This window comes from Rhinolophus sinicus, chromosome 17 (genome assembly GCF_057876585.1).
Source record: "Rhinolophus sinicus isolate RSI-liver-muscle chromosome 17, RSI-T2T, whole genome shotgun sequence".
In the NCBI taxonomy this organism is placed as follows: domain Eukaryota; kingdom Metazoa; phylum Chordata; class Mammalia; order Chiroptera; family Rhinolophidae; genus Rhinolophus; species Rhinolophus sinicus.
This window is the reverse complement of record NC_142517.1, coordinates 196,627,041-196,653,326: the sequence shown is the minus strand read 5'-3', so window position 1 is coordinate 196,653,326 and position 26,286 is coordinate 196,627,041. Positions and strand designations below refer to the sequence as shown.

Below are 26,286 nucleotides of genomic sequence, written 5' to 3'. Positions count from 1 at the left end.
TGGTAGGAAACAAATGATTCTACTGTTTAATCTGCTAGCTACTAACTCGAATGATTCCACTTTGTTTTGTGGGCCAGCAGACAAGATAGACATATTTTCACATTTATTCTTGCCTAACTCATGCAAGCCTCAAAATCAAGTACGTATCTTTTACACTACCTGTTCTCTCACCTACACAAGAAACCAAGACTGACCTGCCCTCCAGGGTTGCTGGGAAATAACAGAATATATGACGTTTTTTATGGCTATTAAAAAAAGCTGCGGTAGAGGCTAAACAATACCTTTCAAGGAAATTGGCTTCTATTGAGCATATTACCCCTGTTGAAAAAAAATCAACCCATACAAATCACATACAAAGTTCCATCCTGCTTCTTCAAGGCCATCCGTATGTGACTGAGGAAAAGTACTTTGGGTGTAAGAATGGAAGCATCTAGTGGCTTTATGAAGAAGCTGAGTTCAGAATATGATTAAAAAAGAAAACTGGATGAAAATTTAAATTGCTTCTGATCTTTCATTTGAAACCATAGCCAGGAAACAAAGGCAATGAATGGCCAACAACCATTCCTCACTTCTAGAAAACAAGAGCAAAGAAGGAAGAAGTGCGAACATGAATCTATGGCCCATTTGAATGAGATACTGAGAAGTGTACAATGGGAGGAAGCATGAAGCGTATTTTCCTGGGTAAGTCTGGCTCTGCCAAAGAGTCAGTCTGGAGGTTTATAAAAGTCCACATTGCATCACTTAGTAGGTGGTGGTGGTTTTTTTTTTAACCTTTAGGTTTTAAGGCAGCCAATGAAAGAATGAGTTCCTTACGCTCCCACTTCACCGACAGACTGAGAAAAATCAGCTATAAATAAATCACCTTAGGGTTCCAAGCTGTAAACATTCTGACTCTGAAATTTTGAGTTTCTGTAGGCCATAAAGTTCCCTGAGCACAAATCCCCAGTGGGAGAAGTCGCTAAGATCTGTACTAAGTGGTTTGCTGCCTGACTTGAGAATATTTGTCAAATCACTGCCATTAATATTTTAGTTTACTATTTATGGCTTCAGGAAAGGTTGCAGAAGACAGAGATGGGCTGCAGAGAGAGCATCAGGCCAAAGGAGTCTTCTTGAGAAGTCATCTGGGAGTCAGAGGTCCGAGAACTCTGCACTCCAACAAGGAAACTGTATGGAGTGTGAAATATCCCATGGCAGGATCTTGTCTCAATCCCCAAACCAGGTGTTATTTATTTTTGTGGTTTAAAATCATGGAGCTAGAGGGGAGTAAGTAAGATTAGTCTGGCGGAGAGTATACCACTTAACAGGCCCAAAAGATAAATGGTTATTTTCTATTCTACCATCTGCTAACGTTCCAGAGAGTAGGGGTGAGTTTAATTACAGAAAAAGCAAGTCCTTCAGAGTTGACTGTTCAACTCAAGTTCTGTCACTGGCAGTGCAACCACAGGCAATGTTACTCAAATGTCGCTGAGGCTCAGGTTCCCTTTCTAGACCCTCTGAGATGATATGTGTACAGCAAAGTTTCCCAACCAGTGTCTTTTGACTAAGTTACAGATATGCTGAGATAACGACCCCACCGCGCCTAGAGCAGCCCGGTGGCAGGACCTTGAGGCCAGACCATTTACCCAAATGTACAAATATGATCTTGCTCTGTGTGTGACGTATCTTAAATAAGGTAAGGAGTCACCAGTGCTGGCTGCCTGCACAATGCTTAATACATGTCTCCTCTCCCACAACTCCCAAGAGCTCTAGTTTTCTCAACTGTAAATGGGAACTGCTCTATATCACATGGGAACATTTGAAATCAAATGAAGCCATGTTAAAGCTTATTAACAAAATGCCCAGTTCATAAATGATCAATAAATTAGTTTTTCTTCTAGGTGATGTCAGAGGAGAACAGACTTAGAAGCCATGGTTGGGAGAGGTTGGGATTGTGGTGATTCCCAGAATCAGCAGCCGGTCAGCTGTACAAGGAGGAACAGAACCCCCATTAGAGCCAGACTATGTTGCAATGTCTGGAATCCTAGAAGGAGCCAGCTGGGTAAGTTCTTAGCGTTACTGACTGGACAGCACCGGACAGTGAAACATAGTAAATTTTTCAGAGGGGTTTTAAGAGTTTTTCTCAAAATCCTTCAGAAAAAAATTTCTTCTATCATTTTTTTCCTAAGGAAGCTTCTAGAATGTCACTAATCAGTCAATAAAGAACTCCCAGCAACTGTATTACCCAATTTTCTTTTCTCATTAAGGATTTTGGAGCTTTTACTCCTAACTGTATCTAATTCCCCATTTGGGCATTTATGTTCTTTCTTCAGTTATCCTTTTCATGAGCTGAATTAGAGGAATTACTGGATTCTGCTCACTGTCTCACCATAAAGGTGTTTGATCACGCTCCTTCAAGTCCCCTATAAGGCTCCCAGCAAGGCCTACAAAAATGGATCACATTAAGATGTGGTCTTCCTCTCTGCTGAAGCATATCTCAAAATATGTAAAGACGATCTAAAAGGCGGTCCACACAATGTCAGGAAAGTGATAAGCTCCAAGAAACTAAGAACCATTCGGACTTCATCCTTCAAGAAAACATTTACTGAGCTGAACACACACACACACACACACACACACACACACACACACACACAAATAGTCTAAACTTCCTTTGGGTAGAGCAGTTCTGTCATGTAAACTGTTCAAGAATACATTTGGTCATGATAACCTTTTAACTTGGAGGTACTATATCTATCTACCTACCTACCTGCCTACACACACACACACACACACAGTGAGGATGCTGGGACACAAAGATGACTAAAATCATAGACCCTGCCCCGAAGCAGCCATCAGTTCTGTGGAATGTAGCTCTGGGGCTTCATTCCCAAAGCAGTCCCACAGAGGCCAGAGGCCAGGGAGCAGTGTGTATCTATACTGACCTGTAAAAAAACCATCCAGATCCTCTTAGCACATCAGCCACTACATTCCAGTTCTTCTAAATGCTTAAACAATGTCCTAATTCCAAGTCACTTCAAACCAGTCTGTCTCTCTGAGGACATATGTAGCATATTTGGGAATGAGAACAAGGTATCAGCACGATTTAATTTATTCCTTTCTCAAATCTCGCCTCTCCCAGTCCTCGCCCACCCCAACTGGCACTGCTGGCTCTCTGAGCTTCACTCCCCCTCACAGAACCACAACGCTCCACAATTTGCACAGCTGTAGCAAGGAGCGATACACACTTAAAATCAGCAGCAATTTGCATCTGACAGCATTTCCTCAATCTTGGACTCCAGACTCTAGCTAAGTGACAGGCTTAGCTTGTGAGGCTGAAAAGGTTCTTGGTGTATATACAGTAACAAAAAAATTAAATTAATATGCCAGATTACTTCTGCTTTAATTGGGGGTCTAGGTAAGACTCCCTACATGAAAAGGAAAAGCTGTTGACAAGATCTGCACATGAGATTATTTGCAGTGTTGAGTATAGCTGAGCCAAAAAAAAAAAAAAAAAAAAGAGTTGAGCTTTTAAATCAGTCACATTCTCTTCGTTTGTAGGCTATTGGAAAGACGACTTACCAATAATTACCAATTTTGTGAGGACATTATGTATGAATCATTCCAATAAGCTGTTCTCCCAAGAGTGTGGTGGGAAAAAATAAAAAGCAATTTGTTTGGAATGAATCTTAGACTTTGTCGGAACTGCCTCCAAGTTAAAAGATTATCATGACCAAATGTTTCCTTAAACAGGTTAGATGACACAACTGCTCTACCCAAAGGAAATTCAGACGTTTAGTAGCATGTCACAGGCACGAAGATCCAACAGGATGCTCTGAGGCAGCATTTAAAGAAAGAAAAGATCAACCTTGAAAGTAAAGGTACTACAACTGTGCTCTGAAGTATATACCACAGAAATGTTTTTAAGACTATCTCATGATTACATTTTCAGTAGCCGGAAGAGTGCAGTCCATTAGAACTTGCTGCAATACAAACGTTCTACATGTGCGCTTGCCAAACACGACAGCTACTAGCCACGTGTTGCAACTAAGCACTAAAACTGACTGAGGAACTTAATTTTCATTTCACTTTAATGAATTCTTAAACTTAACTGGCCACATGTAGCTACTGGCTACATGTCCTATCCTATAGGATATCAGAGTTGGAAGATTCACTCTGAAAAGGGCTGCTCTGAACCGTAATTTCCCCAACTGGTTTGCTCTGAGACCAGTAAAGCAGGGTGGAGTTGACCTCTCCCCGCAGGTTTCCACACAGGCAAAGCCTTTCAAATCTCCATGGTTTCTCCTCCAAGCTACTCCCTTTCCTTAATATCTTTTTCTGATCTCTACCCCCACACATCTCACCCATTAGCTCCACTGTAACTTGGCCAACAGGCTCTCTCAGAAAGGCTCCCTTTTCTGTTGCTGCCTGGTAAGCACTGGTAGAATCTCATAAATGTTTATGATGATCACACTAGTCATCCTTTGCTGGAAGTTCTGCCCCAGGCATGCACCTTGAAAAATACATATGTACATCACTGCCGCCTCATCTTACTGGGATGCCTGAAAATTAACACTCGGGTTTGGAAGCTGGCTTCTGCTAGGTTCCAGGAAAGCCCTACCTCTTAGGCAGGATATCATGGTCTCTATTCAAAGACGTTCAAAGTGCTTTTCAGCAGAATATGTTTTGAGCCTACTTATTTAAAGTCATATCTGAATGGGAAGATGGGCCAGGGTAAGAGCCAGAACTTGCTGCTCGGCCCCAATACCCAACACTGCTACAAAATATACTTTGTTAGAAATGGCCTAGTAGTTCTAACTTACGCCTTCCAGACTTGAGTGCCTACTTTAATTCCACTGAAATGGTTAGTTGCTCTTTTTAAGAGTAATTTTCTAAAACGAAAAGAGCTGAAGTTTTGAATAATAGGTTACATTTGGGAATCAAGTTATTAACACAAACAGATGTAAATGGACTCCTATAAGGCAGGCTTCGACTTGAAAATGCAGGCATTTATCTGGTGGATCAGCTTATAACCACCCAGGTCTCATTCTTTACTAGTCTAGACTTGAGAATGCACTTAAGATCAGCTGTGAAAATGCAGAAGTCAATTTAACTTCCTCCTATGTGCTGCAGTGCTCAAAAAAGTACACAGTAATCACCCAAAATAAGACTCTGAGCTGATTCGCTTGAACATTTAAAATGCAAAGGAACTGGTAAGTGAGGCTGGATACAAGAAGCAAGTTAGCTTAAAATATAAGCTACTGCAGCCCCTGGCAGGAAACAATAGCTACTGCTCACTTCAAGGAAAGTTGTGCTTTGTTTTACAGATAAAATCTGTGGATTTATAAGAGATAGGAGGAACACAATATATTCAATTTAAACAATGGGTTAGAAGTATTTTAATGCCTCCAAGCCACAAGTTCATATGACCACTTAGAAGTTCCCCTCCTCCAATCCTCTCCTGCCTAGTTCCCAGTTCACCAGAAACAGTTTGCACTTATTTCCTCAACTGTGCAACCAAGATGTGAAGCCCCATCATCACAGATGGGGAAATGAGGCACAGGGACTGGCCCCAAGCACCAAAAATAAGAAGCTAAAAGCAACTCCTTGGCTCATGTTTTAAAAGCAAAGCAGCTTTGAGGGAGGAGGTTGTCCTCTACCGATTCTTGTGTTTTGATAGAAAAGGGTGCCTTGAAATCTGTCCTAAGCCCACCTTTAAAAAGGCCAATGATAAAAAAGGTTATCTGAGACCTTTATAGACTCTGAAGGCTTTCAAGTGTGTACCTGGGCCAGGATTACCAAAGGAGAAATCTGACCAGGGGTCTGGTATATGAATGTAAACGATAACCAGATAAAGGCCAGTGGGTGGGGAAAAGTGAACGAGTATCTCAGAACAGAGATAAGGAAGGGGTGTGGATGGGGAGACTATCAGCTTTGCTTGAGAAATGTGTAACGAAATGGCCAGTGTCTCTCAGTAGGATCCAGGGAAGAGAAACTACAGACATCGCGTTTTTCTGGCTGCAAGAGTGGGTCTACTTTCAGTCTTCCTTCCTGCTCCTTTAAATGAGGAGCTGGGGGTAGGGAGCGAGAAGGCTGATGATGGTCTGGGCCTGCTTCTTCTACCCTCCTCCAGCCCTAGGAATTCCTGGAAAACTCCTTCCAACCCAATCCAAACGGGCTCTCTTCGGGTTCGGAACAATGACGGGGAATACGAAGGGAAGTGGTCCCCTGCTCGCTCCAAAGGGCAGTGGGATCCTCCTGCGAGAGTCCCAGCCCAAGCTGCACCCGCGTCCCACAGGTCTCCTGCCCTTTAGCACGCGCACTCCAGTCCACTCACTGCTTCCGCATCCCTCCTCTGAGCCTCTCCCCACGCATCTCTGCCCCTCACCCCACCGCGCCCAATCGCCTCCCACGTCTACTCCGCTGGGGCAGTCCCCACACCCGGCCAGGTTCCCCATCTCTCTCACGTCTGGGGGGTGCTCAACGACACTGGGATTAGCGGGGGTCAACTTTGCCTCCCCCGCCGCCCTCCGGCCCCGGGCGCGCGCTCACCCGGCGGCCGCGTTCTCGAACTTGAGTGCGAGCGTCTCCTCGATGATGCGGTTGTTCACCTCCAGCAGGATCATGGCGGCGGCTGCCCCGGGCAGGGGAAGGAGAAACAAGGGCGGGTGAGGGTGGGTAAGGGAGAGAAGGACGGAGGGAGATGTCCTGCTGCCCCCTGAGGAGGGGGGCTGGGTGGGGTAGGAGGTTAGGGGAGAAGCGGGGAGGGAGCGGGATACGGCGATGGGGGAGACGCGCGCGCTGCCCGCGCACGCACCGACTGTGGAGACACCCACCCACCCGACCCACCTGGCCCCAGAAGCCTGAACCCGCCTGCCAAGCCGCCGCCGCCGCTGCCGCCTCACCGACAAGCCCGGTCCCCGCCCAGCCCCCGGCTCCAGCCGGCCACTTCCGCTCTCACACCCACTTCCGCTCGCCGCCCGGACGCGCGGCCCCGCGACTCCATTTCCGCTCCAATCCCTTGTGCGCGCGCACGCAGGCGCGCGCACCGGGGGGGACGGAGGCTGCGTCTGCGCACGCGTAATACCGCCACCCCGCCTCCAGTTTCTCACAGACCCACTCGGATCCAGTCTCTGCAAGTATGTCTCCCCGCCGGTTGTAGTCTCCCAAGGCCTGCCTTACTGTCCAGCCCCTCCCTCCCGCTCGCTCGTCCCAGAGGTCAAGCTCCACCCTTCCGGTCTTGTCATTTCAGAGACCCCCTCCCCCACCCCCCAAGTACCTTGCTCTTCTCATCTCCCAGCCGGCTTCTTTGCTCTCGTCTTGTTCGTTGGAGGTGCCCCTTCCTCATGCCACACTAATGACTGTCCAGCGTCATCATCACGCATTTCTCCAACTCATATTTAGTGGGCTCCTGTTCTGTGCTGGGGATACAGTGGTGAATGAAATAGACTAGGTCCTGCCCTAGTGGGGCTTAGAGTCTGGTAAAGGAAACAGACAATAAATATACTCTCAATGGTATAACTACAAATTGTTTAAAAGGCAGTGAAGGAAAGGACTGAGAAGTCATCAAGGTGAAAGGGCAACTTGGATGGGCCTCCCTGGGTGCCTGTCATTCCTCCATTTCTGTGCCTGGGGGCTGCCTCCGGGTGCTGGAACTTGATTATCTTTGTCTTTGAAACCCTCACCTTCCAGTACCTCTGCCACATATACCTTCTTACTCATCAGCAAGAATCTGAACTCATTTTTGTGCTATATCTGCACCTTCTGCCTGTGTGTGCCTTGTTTTGTATTTTTCCTCCTCCAGGGTGAATCTCACAAACTTAGTTAAGTCCCTTCTCCATGCAATGATATATTTTCTGCCAAGTGGTCTTGGAGGTGGGGAGGGGAGCAATATGAACAACAAAATGAACGAAAAACTGGCCCCTGTCATCAAGGCCCAGACAGCCCTTTAAAACAGATTTCCTTGTTTACCAGCCATGGATAAATTTCAACAAATTGCAGATGCCCCCAAATTATATGCTAACATTTATTGAACTAAAATAATGCATATATGTATTTAAAAAATATATACCTATACTAAAGGCTTGTAATGAAAAAAGTCAGTTCACTGACTTATCCTCAACCCTTCTACATATTCATTTGATTAGATCCATATATCTAAATAAATGTTTATATGACTAATTCTTGATTTGTTAATTTTAAGGATTATCTGCTGACTTCCTGCGGTAATAGATAAGAACGTGGCTCTATCACTTCTGTTCACCCCTTGACATAGTTATGTAACAATTGTTGGTTAAACCAATAATCATCATTTAAATTATTACATAGGCAAATATTATTTACCAATAAGCCAAGAAGTGTACTACAACTATGCCTTCTAGCTTATACAGCCCTTCATTTTTTCTTGGAGTTAATAATTGCCTTTTTTCTCTCACTTGTCAATTTTCTATATATCCACAGTTGGCTGCCCCTCAACCACCACAAGTACTCTAAGACTGTCAAAGAATCTAGCAATATTTTCCATATACTCAAACACTTAAGTTCCACTTTTTCTGTAGAATCTTCATCCCAGGATCTTCCTTCCTCTTGTTTCAATCTGGTTTTGCCCATTTCCTGCATTTTAACATGGTCACAATGCACATTACGTTGTGAGGAGCACTGTATTAATGGACTTCCCTGTAAGATGCACCAATGAGGTGCTGGATTTCATTGGGGGCCCATGAATGTCACTATTGGGAGGTCTCTTCTCCAGAGAAGAATCTTCCAGGTGTGTTTGGGGTTTGTAAGCTTGGCTGTGAGTGTTCCTAGCCAAGCTTATAAACATTCCTAGAGTGTATGGGAGCAGGGAAGATGCTTTGGGTCACAGCTGACTTCCACTTAATGCCATTAACAGCCCTGTACCCCCCCACTACCTTCCACTGGGCTAAAATCTATAGAAAATGGATTTCTATAGAAATGGTGGTGGACTTGAAGGAAAGGGTGGAAGTGGGATAGGTTGGATGGGAAAGGGGATAATCACTTGGCTGCTTGAGGACCTAGAACAGATTTTCAACCAATTTTTTTTTTAAATTTTGCATTTGGTTTATTTAAACTTATAACAAATGGAATAAATAAATATTTTTGTATTCACCCCCAGCTTTCTTGAATCTTAACATTTTATGTTAAACTTGCTTCAGAGCTTTAAAAAAATAGTTGAAACTTCCTGTGAACCCTACCCAATTTCATTCCTTCTCTCCTTCATCTCCCTCCCTGCACCCACAAATGTAGCTATCACTATGCATTTGGTGTTTATCCTTCCCAAGTATATTTTTACACTTTTACTACATATGCATGTATCCATATGTAAACAATGTATAGCATATTTTTCACGATTTTAAGCTTTTTGGTAATAGTATCATACTGTAATCTCTTTTGAAACTTGTTTCTTTTAGTCAACAGTACATTTTTGAGATTCACCCATGTAATTACTTGTAGCTATTTTAACTGTGACGTAGCATTCCATCATATTATTATGCATTATGATTTTCAGTGTTCATTTATTCTCCTGTTGAAGAACATTAAAGTTCTTTCTAGTATTTTTGCTATTATAAGCAATTCTCCTTTGAACTTTCTTATACATATTTCCTGTGTACAGGTGTGAAGGGTCTATAAGGCAAGTTTTTAGGAGTGTAACTGCTGAGATGTGGGCTATAGACATCTTCAGCTTTGCTAAATGTTGCCAAATTGGTCTCCAAATTAGTTGTACCAATTTATGTGTCCACTAGCAACTTATGAGGGTTCTCATTGCTCACTGTCCTTGCTAGCACTTGGTATTGTTAGCCTTTGAAATGAATTGATATTAAAAAACATTTGATTGTTTATAAAATAAGAATTAGGCAGATAGAGAGGCATGCATGAAGGCTCAGAGGCCAGATAACATGACATCTTGCAGAAAGTGAAAGCAGATTAGTACATTGTGGGTAGAGCTGGAAGGGAGAAGTGCTGAGAGATGGCTGGCTGGAGACATTACGAGCTAATATTTATTGAGGTTTAGTATTTATTCGGTGCTAGTGCTGTTTTAATAGCTTTACATGTATCATCTCATTGAATCCCTGTGACAGCTCTGAGAAGTAGGCACTACTATTAGTTCATTTTGTAGATGATGAAAGTGAGGTGCTGCGAGGCTGAAGAATGTGTATGTGGCTGGTTATTGTGCTGGGATTCAGACTCCAAATACCATGCTCTTGACCACTGTGCAACACTTGCATCTGTTACTGAGCAGGATAGTTTTGTAGTTTAGTTTCAAGTGTGATAACATCAGAGTACAAAAACCTGGACCTTTAAAAATAATGAAAACAGCTTCCTGACTGAACCTTCATCCCGCTGAACCTTGATGGCCAAAGTAGGGAAAGTAACTGTTCTCAAACAGCGAGAAATTTTCTGTTTTCAGTTTTAAAGATAGAGGCTGGGAGTCATCTTGGGATTGAGGGGATGTCTGGCTAGCATCCATTTGGTCCCCTGGATCTACTCTTCACCTCTCTCCATACCCACATCAGTTGGGCCCCTTGCACTTGGGCTTTGGTCGGCTAATAAGAAGTCCCAACCGGAAGAGGAAGGGGAGGAGGGAGGGAGGGAGGGAGGGAAGGCGGGAAGGAGGGATGGATAGATAGATAGATAGATAGATAGATAGATAGATAGATAGATAGATAGACAGATAGATGAAAGAGAGAGAAACAGAGAGAGAGAGAGAGAGAGACAGAAAGAGAAAGACACACACACACACACACACACACACACACACACACACACACACGGAGATCAGAGTAATTAATCCCCTGCTTCCTCTTCCTTGTGAGGTTGCTACCTCAGGCTGGCTGTCCCTCAACCAAATGTCACTGCTTCTCTCAAAGTGGCCACCTCAGCAAAACTCTTTTCTTCATTCCAAGTCCTGGTAACCACCCCTTCCCTTCAACTCTTAGGGCCTAGGTGTGGTATCAGCATGGCTGCTCTTAGTACTGGATTACCGCATTCTCTCTTGTGGTTCCCTTACATCCACACTTTTGTAAATACAGTCACGTGCCACTTAGCAATAGGGATACATTCTGAGAAATGCAGCATTTGGCAATTTCATTTTTTGTGCAAACATCATAGAGTGCATTTACACAAACCTAGATAGTATAGCCTACTACACATCTAGACTATATGGTATAGCCTGTTGCCCCTGGGCTACAAGCCTGTATAGCATTTTACTGTGTAAAATAACATGAGATTAAATGAAGCACAAGAGAAGAAAATGCAATCAAGAGACAAGGTAAGCATGCGATGTATCAGTGTGCTGCTGGTGTAACATGCTGTTTTACAGCAAACTTTTTTTTCAGAAATAGAAAGAGTATACTCTAAAATAATGATAAAATATATAGTACAGTAAATACATAAACCAGTAACATGATTGTTTATTATCAAGTATTATATACTTTACATAATTGTATGTGTACATTTTATATGACGGGCAATACAGTAGGTTTGTTTGCAACAGCATTGCCACAAACACGTGAGTAATGTTGTGCTATGTTATGACAGCTATGATGTTACTAGGTGATAGGAATTTTTCAACGTCATTATAATGGACCACATATACTCCATTATATGACCACTGCACTATATGTGGTCAATCGTTGACTGAAACGTCGTTAGTATGTGGCACATGTCTGTAGTCCTTTGTAAATACACCCTCTTCGAATTGTCCTATCTTGAGCATCCCATTTGTTTCCTGTGGAATCAAGACTAACATGGTGTGTGGGGGATTGATGTCATGGAAGATAGTGAAATAGGAAGCTCCAGGAATCAGTATTTGTCTTTTTATTTTTTTTTAAATTGGGGAACAGTGTGCTTCTCCAGGGCCCATCAGCTCCAAGTCGTTGTCCTTCAATCTAGTTGTGTAGCATGCAGCTCAGCTCCAAGTCCAGTCACTGTTTTCAATCTTAGTTGCAGGGGGCACAGACCACCATCCCATGCGGGAATTGAATTGGCAATCTTCAATCTAGTTGTGGAGGGCGGAGCTCACTGGCCCATGTGGGAATCGAACCAGCAACCCTGTTGTTCAGAGCTCGTGCTCTAACCAACTGAGCCATCCGGCCGCCCCCAGGAATCAGTATTTTAACTGCAATAACTGTTGATCTTGCAAGAACTATCAGAATCAACTATTTGGAACTCTGGAGTCTAGTTGAACACTTGCAGCATTCAGGAAGTGCTTGATGAATAAAGATACCGGTGACTTTTGGTAAATCTCAGTGTTTCATGTAGCAGCTACCATCTCCTATCTGTGCAGTAGACAGTCATGCGGATGGCTGTTCACATCTCTGATGTGGCTTGCAACGGTGGGCAATATGAACATTGTTCTCCAAACTCAGGGTTGTTTGTTTTGATCTGCCTGGCAGTTTGCTAATGGGCGGGCACAGAGGCTGGCTATTGTTTTAACCCCATAGACTGCACTGAAGTGGCTTACCCAGTGGTGTCAGTTAAGGGAATTTAAAGAGACAGAACACCCCTTTTATTTTTCCTTTCCTTTCCATTCTTTCCTTTCCTTTTGGACAGCGATTTAATGAAATCTCTGTCAGGTTACTGGCTGACCACAGATATAACAAAATGAGACATCAGTGACCACACACAACAAAGAATATAGTCTTTGCAAAAATAGTTTGGAAAAGACATTAAATGAACGATGGGCATTTTCATCAAACAATAACAATATTCTCTGTGTGTGTGTGTGTGTGTGTGTGTGTGTGTGTGTGTGTGTTTAGGATCTGATTTCCAGGGTTAAAACTTGGACATTCAAATTGCCCAATTCACATTAGAAACTATAATGTATACAAAGAGACAGATAAGTATGGCCCATTCACAGTTTTTTGTTTTTTTTTTTAAAGGAAGAAATTGATAGAAAACACCCCCAAAGAAACCTAAACATTGGACTTACTGGAAAAATACTCAATAAACTATCTTAAATATACCCAAGGAGATGAAGGAAACCACAGAGAAATAACCATGTATGAATGATGTATGAACAAGTATAGAATGGCAATAAAGTTGTAGAAATTGAAAGTAGGAACTAGAGGGCCGGCACAGTGGCTCAGGCGGTTGGAGCTCCGTGCTCCTAACTCTGAAGGCTGCCGGTTCGATTCGCACATGGGCCAGAGGGCTCTCAACCACAAGGTTGCTGGTTCAATTCCTCGACTCCTGCAAGGGATGGTGGGCTGCACCCCCTGCAACTAGCAATGGCAACTGGACCTGGAGCTGAGCTGTGCTCTCCACAACTACAATTACAACTATGATTACAACTTGAAAGAACAACAACTTGACTTGGAAAAAATCCTGGAAGTACACACTGTTCCCCAATAAAGTCCTGTTCCCCTTACCCCAATAAAAGAATCTTTTTTAAAAAAGTAAGAACTAGATAGAAATTCTGGACCTGTGAAATATAAGAGGGGTTCATCAGCAGATTCAAGTAGACAGAAGAAAGAATCAATGAACTTGGATATAAGGCAAATTAAAATTACCTAGTTTGAAGAACAGAAAGAAAAAAGAATGAAGAAAAATGAACAGAGCCTAAGGGACATATAGAACAGCATAAAGCACATCAACACACACATTATGGGACTCCAAAAAGGAAAAGAGAGAAAGGGGTAGAAAAAATATTTGAAGAAATGATGGTCATAAACTCCCCAAATTTGATGTAAAGACATGAATATACACATCCAGTAAGCTCAAATAACTCAAAGCAGAATAAACTCAAAGATCTATACTGAGATACATTATAATCAAACTGTTGAAAGCTAAACACAAAGAGAAAATCTTGAAAGTAGCAAGAGAGAAGTGGCTCATCATTAACAGTTGATTTCTCATCAGAAACCATAGATGCCAGAAGGCAGTGGGACGATATCTTTAAAGTGCTAGGGAAATAAATTCTATCAACCAAGAATTCTATATCCAGAAAAACTATCGTTCAAAAGTGAAGCAGAAATTAAGACATTCCCAGATAAACAAAAACTAATGGAGTTCATTGCTAGTAGACCTACCATACAAGAAATGCTAACAGGAGTCCTTCAAGCTGAAATGAAAGGACACTAGATGGTAACATGAAGTATTATGAAGAAATAAAGATCACTGGTAGACGTAACTACATACGTAAACTTAAAAGCTAGTATTATTGTATTTTTAAATGTAAATCCTCTGTTTTCTATATGATTTGCAAGCCAAATGCATAAAACAATAATTATAAATGTATGTTAATGGGCACACAATATATAAAGATGTCATTTGCGACAGTAACAACATAAAGGTGGATGGAGAGGGTTAGGAACAGAGTTAATGTATGCTATTGAAGTAAATTGGTATAAATTCAAATTAGATTTTTATAAATTTAGGATGTTAATTTTAATCCTAATGGTAACCACTAAGATAATAACTGAGAAAAAAGTTTAGAAAAAGAAATGAGTAAGGAATCAAAATTATACACTAGAAAAATCAATCAAATGCAAGAGTAGGCAATATTGGAGGAGATAAAAAACAAAAAAGATATAAGACATATAGAAAATGTGAATCTTGTTAAGATGTCGCAATATTCCCCAAAGCAATCTACAGATTCTATGCAATCCTTATCAAAATTCCAGTGGCTGACTTTTTGTTGTTGTTGCAGAAATGGAAAAGCTGATCCTTAAGTTTGTAGAGAACTGCAAGAGACCCCAAATAGTCAAGATGATATTTTAAAAGACAAACAAAATTGGAAGATTCACACTTTCTGAATTCAAAAGTTATTACAAAGCTGCAGCAATAAAAAGTGTGGTACTGGTGTAAAGACAGACATATACAGACCAGTGGGATAGAACTGAGAGTCCAGCAATAAACCCAATATCTATGGCCAAGTGATTTTTGACAAGAGTGCCAAGACCACTCAATGGGAGAAAGAAGAGTATCTTCTCAACAAATTGTGCTGGGACAATTGGAAAACCATATGCAAAAAAATGAAGTTGTACCCTTACCTCATTCCAGTACAAAAAATAATTTAAATTGGATCAACCACCTAAATATTAATGCTAAAATGACACAACTGTTAGAAGAAAACATGAGTGAAATTTTCATAACCTCAGATTTGGCGATGAATTCTTAGACTTGACACTAAAACACAAGCAAATAAAGGAAAAATAGATAAACTGCCCTTCACCCAGATTAAAAACTTGTGATAGACGCATAAGCTGAATCTCCAAATCTGAGATGAATCAGCCAAGAACTGTCATTAAGTGTAGTCAGCTGAAAGTCTGAATATGAATAATGTAATGGGTTGTGCTATTTACAGGAAATTAGTGATTTATTTTGTTATTTAAATTTTACGTGGTTTAATATGCCTCCCAAAAGTTAGTCTGCTTTGGAAGATTACATGTATTAAGCCTCTCATTTTGGCATAAAAAGAATCACACCACTTTTATTAATAGACAGTTTCTCCACATCTCTGCTGAATAAATGTTGAGTTGAAGGAATGCCAAATTGTTTGCTTGCGAAGGATACTGTCATGTTTTGGCCCCGTTCTGATAGGAGAGGCAAATGTGACAGAGCAGATCAGGAGGCTAGTCTATTTGCCTGAGTAGGAGATGGTGACAGTTTGCTTGAGGTGGAGTAGTGCAGATGCTGAGAATTGGATATTTTTGAAAATTATTTCAGTGAAGAATCAAAAACCTCTGGTGATGGATTCGATAGGTACTGCATTAGTTTTCTAAGCTGAGAAACAGATTACTACAAGCTTACCGACCTAAAATAGCTCCCATTTATTATCTTTTGGTTTCTGTGGGTCAGGAGTTCAGGTACAGCTTGACTGGGTCCTCCGCTCAGGGTGTCACCAGACTCCATATGCTACTGATTAGAAGCAAGTCACAGATTCTGCCTCAAGGGGAGGGATTGTACAAGGGCATGACTCACTGGAGTCAGGGGCGGGGGATCACTTTAGAGTATGACCACCACAGGTAGGATAAGGGAAAGCAAAATGTCAGTCGTAAGGTTCAGATTTCTGGCTTGAACAGAATGGGTGGTAATTGTGCTCTTTCTTGAGAGAACATGAAGGAGCATGTTGGTTGGGGGAATATCTTGAACTCAGTTGACAAGACAAGTTAAGCTCCTCAAGAGTATCAAACATGCCTATTCTGTGCTCTTTATCCTGTACCTAGTGTAGTTCCTGACACATAGTAGGTGCTCGATAGAATGAATGAATGAATGAGATCTGTGAGACATCCAAGGGGAGATAGTGATAAGGCAGAGATTTCCTGGAGGTCATTGGTGTTTGTACAGTGATTAATGCATTGTCCTGGGTGAGGCTGTCTCGGAAAGCAGGTACAAAAAGGAGGGCAAGCGTCTCAGGACTGAGCGCTGGGAGCCCCAACATCTTGAGGGCAGGCTGGAGAGGAAACACTGGCAAAGGATACCATGGAAGGATAGACACGAGTGTGGTGCTGAATGCTGCTGAGAAGTTGAGACAGGACAGAGAGATGTCCATGGGGAGAACTGGTTTTGGTCGAGTGGTGGGGCTCAGTGGCCAACTCAAGGGGCTGAGTAGACAGGAGGTGAGAAAAGGGAGGGCAAGCGGATAATTCTTTCTAGAAGTCTGGCTGTAGGGGAGGAGGAATCGAGTGATAACTGGAAAGATGATCCATTCACCATCGAGATCATCCAGGTTCTAAAATCAAGAGAGGGCAGTCCAAAGCAGGTGCAAAGGTACACAGAACTAGGTCGGCCCTCTTGGTCAAAGGGAGAGAGAGCACCTTCTCTGCCTCTCACGGTCTTGCCTTTATACTGCTGTCTTTATTATGTTTTTATTATAGTCAAGCTAGCATATTTCTTTAAGAATGTTAAGAATGGAGAATATGCTAAAGACGTCTCTTTCCTCGCCCTTCTCTCCTCCTGTCCCCTTCCTTCTCCCTCCTCCAGAATAATTTTGTCCAGAACTAATTTCCTCCCTCCCTCCCTTTCATTAGGATGGAAGAGACTTGAACAATTTTCATTGCCCACACGTGGGCTGTAAGAGATGAGAAATTGAAGATAAAGCAACGATGATAATAGCGTGAGGCTTCTGAGAAAATAGGGGGGAGATGGACTCTAGGGCACAAGATTGGCTTTGGGGTGGCCCAGGGGCAGCATCTCCACTGGGGCAGGAGCAAAAGTGGGAGGTACGGGGTGGGTCCAGCAATGGTATTGGTTCGGTGTCAGGAAGTAGAGGGAGGTTCCCTGGGCTCAGGTCTGATTGTCGTTTGTGTCCACCTCAATCCCTGAGACACCACCTTCCACATAATAAACTGTTAATATTTATTGAATGAAAGAATATGTGCAGAAATTCTTTAAAGGACAGCATAAATAATACATTTCTTCCTTAATTTTAAAAAATGAAGTGCTTATTGACTTTAGTTACCATACAAGTAACACATGATGCTTGTAAAAAATTGAAAGAATATAGAATATTTTCCTTGAAATTCTACCTCACAGAGAGATAAGACTTGTTAATGGTGAGCTTCAGCCTTGCCAGTAGGTTACATATTTAACAAGAGGATCACCTTATATGTGGAATTATGAGCTGTTTTTCCCACTTTCATATTGTATCCTTTGTGTCAATATGTGAAGATTTCTTATCTGTCGTAACACCTGCCAGGTCTCCATGACACCTCCGAGTCCCATACATTTATTGAACAAAAACCCTTTGATGAGCATTTAGATTTCTTCCAATTTTTGAATACAATGACCATTCTCATTCATACAATTTTGCACACCTGCATCATTATTTTCTTAAATTCAAAGAGGAGGGCAACACACATGCACATTGCAAAATTTGATACCTATCTCCAAATTGCCCTACAGAAGACTGTGCCAATTTAGGCTTCCATCAACAGTATGTAAGGGTGCTTGTTTCCCCACACTCTTGCCAACAACTGGCTATTATAAACCTTTCTAATCCTGTCAATCTAAAGGAAAAATGACATCTCATTTTAATTTGCTTATCTGTAATTATTACTGAGGTTGAACATTTGAATATGAATTTTGGTCATTTGCATGTCTTCTTTTATGGAGTGCTTCTTTATGCCTTTTACTCATTTTCTATTTGGCTTGTAATTTTCTTATTTATTTCTAAATAATCCATCATTTAATAGTATTACTCTTTATCATGTTTTTCTATTTTGTGACTTGTCTTAGCTGTGGTGTTGGTTTGCTTTGCCATATTAGAGTTTTTACATTTTCATGTCAAATTTCTCAATCTTTTCCTTTATGGTTTTTGTCATTGGCATAGTACTAAGAAAGCAGATTGTTATCAAAATTATTTAAAAATTCTTCTATGTTTTCTCTATTACTTTGTAGCTTAATCTTTTTCCATTAACATTGCATAATAAGCTTCTCTGCTTATTTTTAATTAGATCGGCAATATATGATTACATTCTAGTCACTTCTTTAGAAGTAATCACTATTATCTGATTAAGGTCACTCCTTTTGGACTCTTTAATGCATTTACACTCATATATTCATATGGAGACACACCATATTTAACATAAATGTTATCATTCTGTATGTTATTTATAACCTGCTTTTTCACTGAACAGTGGTTAAGTATTTCCTTGTTAGTACTTATAGATTGACTTCGGCATTTTCTAACTGATGCATGACAGTCTATTATATGAGGTACCATAATTTATGGCTTGAGTCTTTTATATTTAAGCCTTCAATCCATCTGAATTGTGTGTGTGTATGTGTGTGTGTGTGTGTGTGTGTGTGTGTGTGTAGTGAATTAGGGATATAATTTCCCCCCCAATAATTTTCCTAAAAGCATGTGTTGACTAACCCATTTTTCTCCTACTGACTTGAAATATTACTTTACAATTGAATGAACACTAGATTGACGTTGTTGGGAGATGGACATAGCAAAGTGCTGAGGAGCATATGAAGGCGCTTCCAGCGTCTGCTATACCAGTAATATCAGCTGGCCTGGGGTTCCTGGTTTTTCTCTGGCTATGCAGCTTGATCTGGTCAGACAGAAAGGACTGTCCAATAATCCCTTATGGTTTTATCCCCAGGTACACAGAAATCTTAGTTTTGAAATGAGACCATTTAACCTTCTTCTCTTTCTTCCCCCCCCACCCTCCTCCTTCATCATCGTTGAGATGACTTGGGCTAATATCTGGTAAATCTGCTTTCATTTTATTAGAACATTAAAATTGTTATTTTTTTATACATTTATCAGGTTATTATAGAAGGTACAAATGAACAATCAGATGCACAGACACAGCCTGGAAGGGTCCTGAGCTTAGAGACTTCTTTGTGGAGTTGGGATGGACCACCCTCCTGGCAGGTGGATGTGTTCACCAATTTGGAAATCTGTTTTAATTGTTACGTATTTGTTTTTATGGGTATTAGAAAAAACTCACACATGGGAGCCACAAGACTAAGGTAGGTATTTAAATTAATGAAAGTGAATCAGTTTAAAGAAGAACATTTTACTTGAGTAGCCATGGCAGAGATGCTACTGATGGTTTGAGGATGATTGACATTTGGTAAAATGAAATAATAATATTATCAGTTAAGAGTAATTGCAGCTTCAAGGAATAAAAACCTAACTCATAGTGACTTAAAAACATAGGGGTGAGGGTTTTTTTCTTCTTCTGGTTTTGTTATTTTATGCAGGATATCCACTAATGTTGGCTAGGGGGCTCAATGACGTCCAAGAGTGAGAGACCTCATTGGGATTCTTTTGGCCACGAGGAAAATCACGGTCCCATGATGGCTGCTGCAGCTCTGGCTATCACAACTAAAAGAAGAAAATGGAAGAGTGCCCCCAAGAAGCATCTTTCCTTTTTGTCAGGTAAAGCAAGAGCTTTCCTAGAGTTCGCAGAATTCTTCTTCTTAAGCCTCATTTGCCAGAAACATATACATGGCCACTGCTCAGTGTAAGGGAGGCAGGAAGAGTGGATAACAGATTGTCACACTTGGCTTAGACCAGCCTCATCAAACTGAGGTCCTCTTAGTGAGGATGGAAAGGGAATGGGTAGTGAATAGACAATTGCAGTGTGTGCCATGTGGAAACGTGTGGACCAGCAGGGAGAAGCCAAGATGGCAGAACATATGGCCCCAAAGAGAATATTGCAGGGGAGTAATATCAGGCTTTCAGCTTTGATCTCTAAATGACAAACTGTACTTCATTTCCTGTTCTTGCGAGCTGGTGAGATTGCCTGTTGTATCACTTCCATAAATTATCCTTTGACTTGAGCTAGTGGGGGTGGGGTTTTATTCTTTATAGACCTGAGCAGAGTTTTGGACACATTTTAAAGTGTGTTTTTTCATTTGTTCTTTATAGCAATTATTACCCTTATTTTATACAAGAGGAAAAAGAGGTTCTAAGTGGTTAAGTCACCCAACTTCATGTGACTCTAACCCAGGTTTTCTGACAACTAGGACATTCTTTATGCCATCTCTGTATTTTTAGGAGGACCATCTTTAAAGAGGAAGTGTTTATTTCTTAAATAGCATCAAGAGGACAAAAGGAATAAATACATGAGAGATGGAGTTTCCTCTGGGGCCTGTCAATGTCACCCATCAGCTCTGTCCCTGGGTTATGTCAAAAGTCAGGAGGCGGCTTGACTCTGTCGTGCATCTGGGTTTCAGAGACCTAGGGAATGTTTAGTTTTCTGCTTGTCTATTTCCAAACTTTATGCATGTAATTTATTGTCTTGATTACAATTTAACATGGTTGGAAGATGTGAGACATTCAAGTTACAGATTTGTGTGAGAAGCAGAGGAGAAAATCAGTACGTTTGGGAGTTATGGCCCTCCTCACTTCTCACGCCATGTTCTCTCCTGGGGTGACCTCAGCCAGCCATGGCTCTTACCACCATTGAGACAGTGCTGGCTCTGTAGACGTTGATTCATCCCGGTCAAGCAGAAGTTATTATCTCCTCTCCCTACATTTGACCTTTGTCCTGCACTCCCTGTATTGGTAAATGATACAGCTATCTACATAGTCACGCCAGGAAGTCATTACCCACATGTGCAATGCCTTGCCATATTATGTAGATTCTTTCTTCTATATCACGCTGTAACATGCCCCCTCTCCCCTTCTCTGAATGCCTCTGTTCAGTCCTTCATTCCCTTTCAGATGGTGGCCGCCATCTCCTGGACTCGGTGATTTCCCAGTTGGTTGGAAAACTTGGGGTGCTTGTTAATCATCTAGAATCCCAGACCTTATCCCAGACTCTGATTCCGTAGGCCTGGGGTGGGGCCCTGGAAGCTGTATGCTAAACAAGTGTCCCAGGCAATTCTTCTAAGCAACAGGCAGCACTGGTATCTAGCTGGTCACCCTGCATCAGGTCTCTCTCCTGTCAGTCTAGCCCTATCTACTGTAGAAATATCTTCCTAAAATGTGTCACTAGCTTTTTATCTGTAGCATAAAACCCGGACTCTGTAACATGACAAACGGCATGATTTGGGCACTATCTCCCTCTCCAGTCTCATCTCTTGTCTTCCCTAATAATACAAAATATTTGTCAAATTTCCGGATCCCGTTGCTTTTTTATTGTTCAGTGCCTTTGCATATCCTGTCCTTTCTGCATGGACAGCCCTCCTTCCCTAAATCTACTTGGAAAAGTCCCCTCCATCCTGCAAGACCCAACTCAAGTGTCCTTTCTTCCCTGAAGCTTTCCTTGCCACCCCTGGAACTTGAACATATGTTTATTATTTCAGTTACCCCACTGAATTCTCTGTGGCAGAGACAGTGATTAGTCAACAGTACAGGTGGTATTTGTAGTGGTAGGTGCTTGTTAAATATCTGTTAGATAAAGACAGCTTTTCTTGTGTGAGAGGAACTTTAGTGCAAGCAAATATGGCAATTTCCAGGAAAATAGTGTTCCCGCTTTTCCCCCCTGTGAATCTAAACTCTAGAGAGTTTCTTACTGTGAAAATCAGTCATCACTTTACTTGTTTACATTTACAAAGTCAATATATTAAACTATGAAATAATAGTCAACATTTGTCTGGTGCCCACTGTGTGCTAGAAAACTGCATTCATCATTTTACTTCGTCTTACAGATGAGGAAACTGAGGCTCACGGGTGAATTAATTTGCCCAAGATCACAAAACTGGTAAGTGGTAGGACTGCTACAATGCTATTCTGCCTCTTCCAGAGATTTATTGAACAACCATTTGGATATGCCATATGTGTCTAGGATAAAAGATCCCTGTACTGAGAGGTGTAGGTAATGGAAATGAATGAAGCAGTGTGGGCATGAGGCAATAAGGGTGTGTGTGTGGCAAACTGGAGGGTGTATACCCTGTTTAAAGGAGTTGGCCAAGACTGAGTGCCAGCTAATCTCCCTCCCCAACATTTTATTATGAAACATCTCAAACACACAGCAAAGTTGAAAGAATTTTACATCACGTTACCCATTAATCCATTTTGCTTTTTTGACATGTTTCAAAGTAAATTGCACAATAGCAGACATCTCCCTAAATACATCAGTATGGACAGTATTAACTAGAGATGAATATTTGTTTATAGATCTTTGTCTTTTTAAAAAATGTTTTTATTAAAAATGTAGCTAACATACAATATCAGTTTCAAGTTATTCAACATTTAGTTATTCAACATTTAGTTATTCAACATTTACATGCCTAAATAATTTATCACCATGATAAGTATAGCAACCACCTGACATGGTACCACACTGTCACAATATTATTGACTATATTCCCTATGCTGTACATTACATCAGGTGTACAGCATAGTGGTTAGACATTTATATAATTTAAGAAGTGATCCCCCTAACTAGTCTGGTACTCACCTGGTGCTATACATAGACACTACCATATTATTGACTACATTCCCTATGCTTTACTTTACATCCCGTTGACTATTTTGTAACTTCCAATTTGTATTTTTTAATCCCTTCACCTATTTCACCCTGCCACCAGCCCCTCTCCCCTCTGTCACCCTGATAATTCTAGTACCCATCTGACACCATATGTAGTTATTATAATATTATTGACTATATTCCTTATATTATACCCTACATCCCCATGATTACTGTGTAACAACCAGTTTGTACTTTTTAATCCGTTCCCCTTCTTACACTCACCTCCAACCCTCCTCCCATCTGGCAAACATTAAATGTTCTCTGTATCTATGAATTTGTTTCTGTTTTGTTTGTTTATTTTGTTCTTTAGATTCCTCTTGTAAGTGAAATCATATGACATTTGTCTTTTGCTGTCTGACTTACTATGCTCAGCACAATACCCTCTAGGACCATCCATGTTATCACAGATGGCAAAATTTCATGCTTTCTAATGGCTGACGAATATTCCATTGTATATATGTACCACCTCTTCTTTATCCATTCATCCATTCAGTGACACCCAGGTTGCCTTCATATCTTGGCTATTGTAAATAATGCTGCAATGAACATACAGATGAACACGTCCCCTCAAAGTAGCATTTTGGGTTTCTTTGGATAAACACCCAGAAGTGGGATTACTGGATCCTTCTTTGTCTCCTGTTATAGCCTTTATTTTAAAGTCTATTTTTTCTGGTATAAGTATTGCTACCCCAACTTTTTTGTTAGTTTGTTTTCATTTTCACGAAATAACTTTTTATAGCCCTTTACTTTCAGTCTGTGTGTGTCTTGATCTGGAGTGTGTCTTGTAGGCAGCATATGTATGGGCATTGTTTTCTTATTCATTCAGTTACCCCATGTCTTTTGATTGGTGCATTTAATCCATTTACATTTAAAGTATTTGGTGATGGATGTGTAGTTGCCATTTTATTATTCATATTTTTTATCTTTTTTATTTTTCATCTTACAGAAGTCCCTGTAAGATGCCTTGTAATACTGGTTTGGTGGTAATGAACTCTAGGTTTTTCTTGTCTGGGAAGCTTTTTATCAATTCTAGATGATAGCTTTGCTGGGTAGAGTAATCTTGGTTGTAGATTTTCGCTTTTCATCACTTGGAATATTTCCTGCCAATCCCTTCTGACCTGCAAAGTTTTTGTTGAGAAATCAGCTGACAGTCTTTTGGGAGCTCCCTTATAGGTAACTAACTGCTTTTCTCTTGCTGCTTTTAAAATTTGCTCTTTATCTTTAACCTTTGGCTTTTTAATTATGATGTGTCTTGGTATGGGCCTGTTTGGGTTCATCTTGTTTGGGACTCTCTGCACTTCCTGGGCTTGAATATCCATTTCCTTCACCGGTTTAGGGAAGTTTTCCATCATTATTTCTTCAAATAGGTTTTCAATCTCTTGCACTCTCTCTTCTTCTTCTGGTACCCTTATGATGCAAATGTTGGTTAGCTTGATACTGTCCCAGACGCCCCTTAAATTGTCCTCATTTTTGGTTTTGTTTTTTGCTGTTCTGTTTGGGTGTTTTTTGCTACCTTATCTCCTGATCATATCACTGATTCGATCCTCTGCTTCATCTAATCTACTATTGATTCCCTTTAATATATTCTTCATTTCAGTTATTGTATTCTTTATTTCTGACTGGTTCTTTTTTATGTTTTCTATCTCCATTTTTATGTTTCCTATCTCTCTGTTGTAGTTCTCCCTGAGATCATTGAACATCCTTATAACCAGTGTTTTGAACTCTGCGACTAGTAAGTTGCTTATTTCCATTTTGTTTAGTTCTTTTTCTGGAACTTTGTTCTGTTCTTTTATTTGGGACATATTTCTTTGTCTGCCCATTTTGGCTTCCTCCCTGTGTTTGTTTCTATATATCAAGTAGGGCTGCTATGTCTCCCGGTCTCAGTACAGTGGCCTTATGTAGTAGGTGTCCTGTGGGTCCCAGTGGTGCAGTCTCCCTGGTCACTAGAGCTGGATGCTCCAGGTTTGTCCCTTGTGTGGGTTCTGTGTGTTCTCCTGCTATAGTTGAGTCTTGGTTGCCGTTTGTATATCAATGGGAGGGATTGACCCTGGGCTTGTTGGTTGTGAGGACTGGCTGTGACTATAGTAGAGGAGCTGCTGTGCATGGGCTGACCCTACAGAGCAGGATTCACTTTAGCAGGGCTCTGGTACCTACCCAGTCTGCCCTTCGTGTGTATCGTCCTTGGAGGAGGCTGGGTGATGTTCCAGCTCGGTTTGAAGTTGGTCACTGGGTGTGCCAGCCCTGGGGTCTCCTGGAAGGGGCCCTGCTGTAGGTCAAGTTCAGCTGCAGCCTGTGCCCTGCCCAGAACCACCTGCAATCTGCAGATGGCTGCCGCTGTGCTGTGCTAAGAGGTGCCTTGAGAGGCCAAGATGTGAATTAAGGCTGGCTGCTGCTAGTACCAGGCTTAGAGCTGCTCACCCAGAGGTACAGGACATGCTGAAGTCAGGTGCTTCTTGTTTGGGTTTTGTGAACCTTTGAGAGACTTTAGGAAAGTCTGCAGCACAAGACAAGGCAGGCAGTTTGGAGCACTGGAATCAGTTTGGGGGGGGGCCTGAAAGTTGAGTGGGGTGTGGTCTCAGAATCACCAGGGCTGGGCAAATGAACGGCATTAGTCATGTTGATGAAGACTTAGATATAACGGCGGTAGCCTGAGTCTGCACACCGGGACTGGGGAGGGCTCAACAAAGAAACAATGGTTTCCACCATCTCCTCCATCTGGGAGAAAGCTGCCCCTCCAACCCTCACCCTAGAGTCAGACAACTCAGTTTCTCCCTGTATGTCCCTTTCGCCTTTAGAGCTCCTGCCCAGCGCTGGAGCTCAGAGTGAGTGAGTCCATCAGCAAGTAAGTCCATGCACGGGCCCTCTAAGAGGAGTGCCCCGGGTTGTAGCAGCCCTCTGTCCCATTCAGCCACCATCTCTGCTGGTTTTCATAACCAGAAATTATGGGGACTTCTCTCCCCAGCACCGGAACTCTGGGCTGGGGAGCCTGGTGCAGCACTGGGACCCCTTGCTCCTCCCGGGGAGACCTCCGCATGCGGGTGTGGGACCAGCCTGTTCCGTGTCTCTACCCCTCCTATTGGTCTCAAAGTGGATTCTTCTATATGTCCTTAGAGGTAAGAGTTTGGTTTAGCAAGACTTCAGACGATTCTCAATGATGGTTATTTTGTAGTTTATTTGTAATTTTGATGTGGTCGAGAGAGAAAGGTAAGCACAACATTTATCTACTCTGCCATCTTGACCAGAAGATCAGAAATTTTTTATTTTAATGAAGTCTAATTTATCAAAAAATTTTTCAATGGTTATTGCACTTTTTGATTTGTCTAAGGAACTTTTTGATTTCCCCTAAGTTGTGAAGATATTCATGTTTTCCTTTAAAAGCTTTGCAGTCTTAGCTTTTACGTTTAGGCCT

General features: G+C 41.6%; 2 protein-coding genes across 4 annotated transcripts in view; one reads left to right on the top strand and one right to left on the bottom strand.

Annotated features, from left to right (window-relative positions):
- ARPC2 (actin related protein 2/3 complex subunit 2) overlaps positions 1-6,968 on the bottom strand; it is a 28,129-nt gene extending 21,161 nt beyond the window's left edge. The window contains exons 1-2 of one of the 2 annotated variants that reach the window (XM_074313188.2): positions 6,826-6,968; positions 6,529-6,610 (exon numbers count right to left, since the gene is read on the bottom strand). In XM_074313188.2, the coding sequence (XP_074169289.1) occupies positions 6,529-6,602 (74 nt within the window). In that variant the 5' untranslated portion in view covers positions 6,603-6,610; positions 6,826-6,968. The remainder of the gene's footprint in view (positions 1-6,528; positions 6,611-6,825) is intronic. The other variant, XM_074313193.1, reaches the window with a different exon arrangement.
- Positions 6,969-7,026: 58 nt separating this feature from the next.
- The window catches only part of CXCR1 (C-X-C motif chemokine receptor 1), a 31,140-nt gene continuing 11,880 nt past the window's right edge, over positions 7,027-26,286 (top strand). Inside the window, exons 1-2 of one of the 2 annotated variants that reach the window (XM_019741776.3) lie at positions 7,027-7,115; positions 19,657-19,834. In XM_019741776.3, the coding sequence (XP_019597335.3) occupies positions 19,687-19,834 (148 nt within the window). In that variant the 5' untranslated portion in view covers positions 7,027-7,115; positions 19,657-19,686. Of the gene's footprint in view, positions 7,116-19,656; positions 19,835-22,053; positions 22,107-26,286 lie in introns of those variants that run through there. The other variant, XM_088794432.1, reaches the window with a different exon arrangement.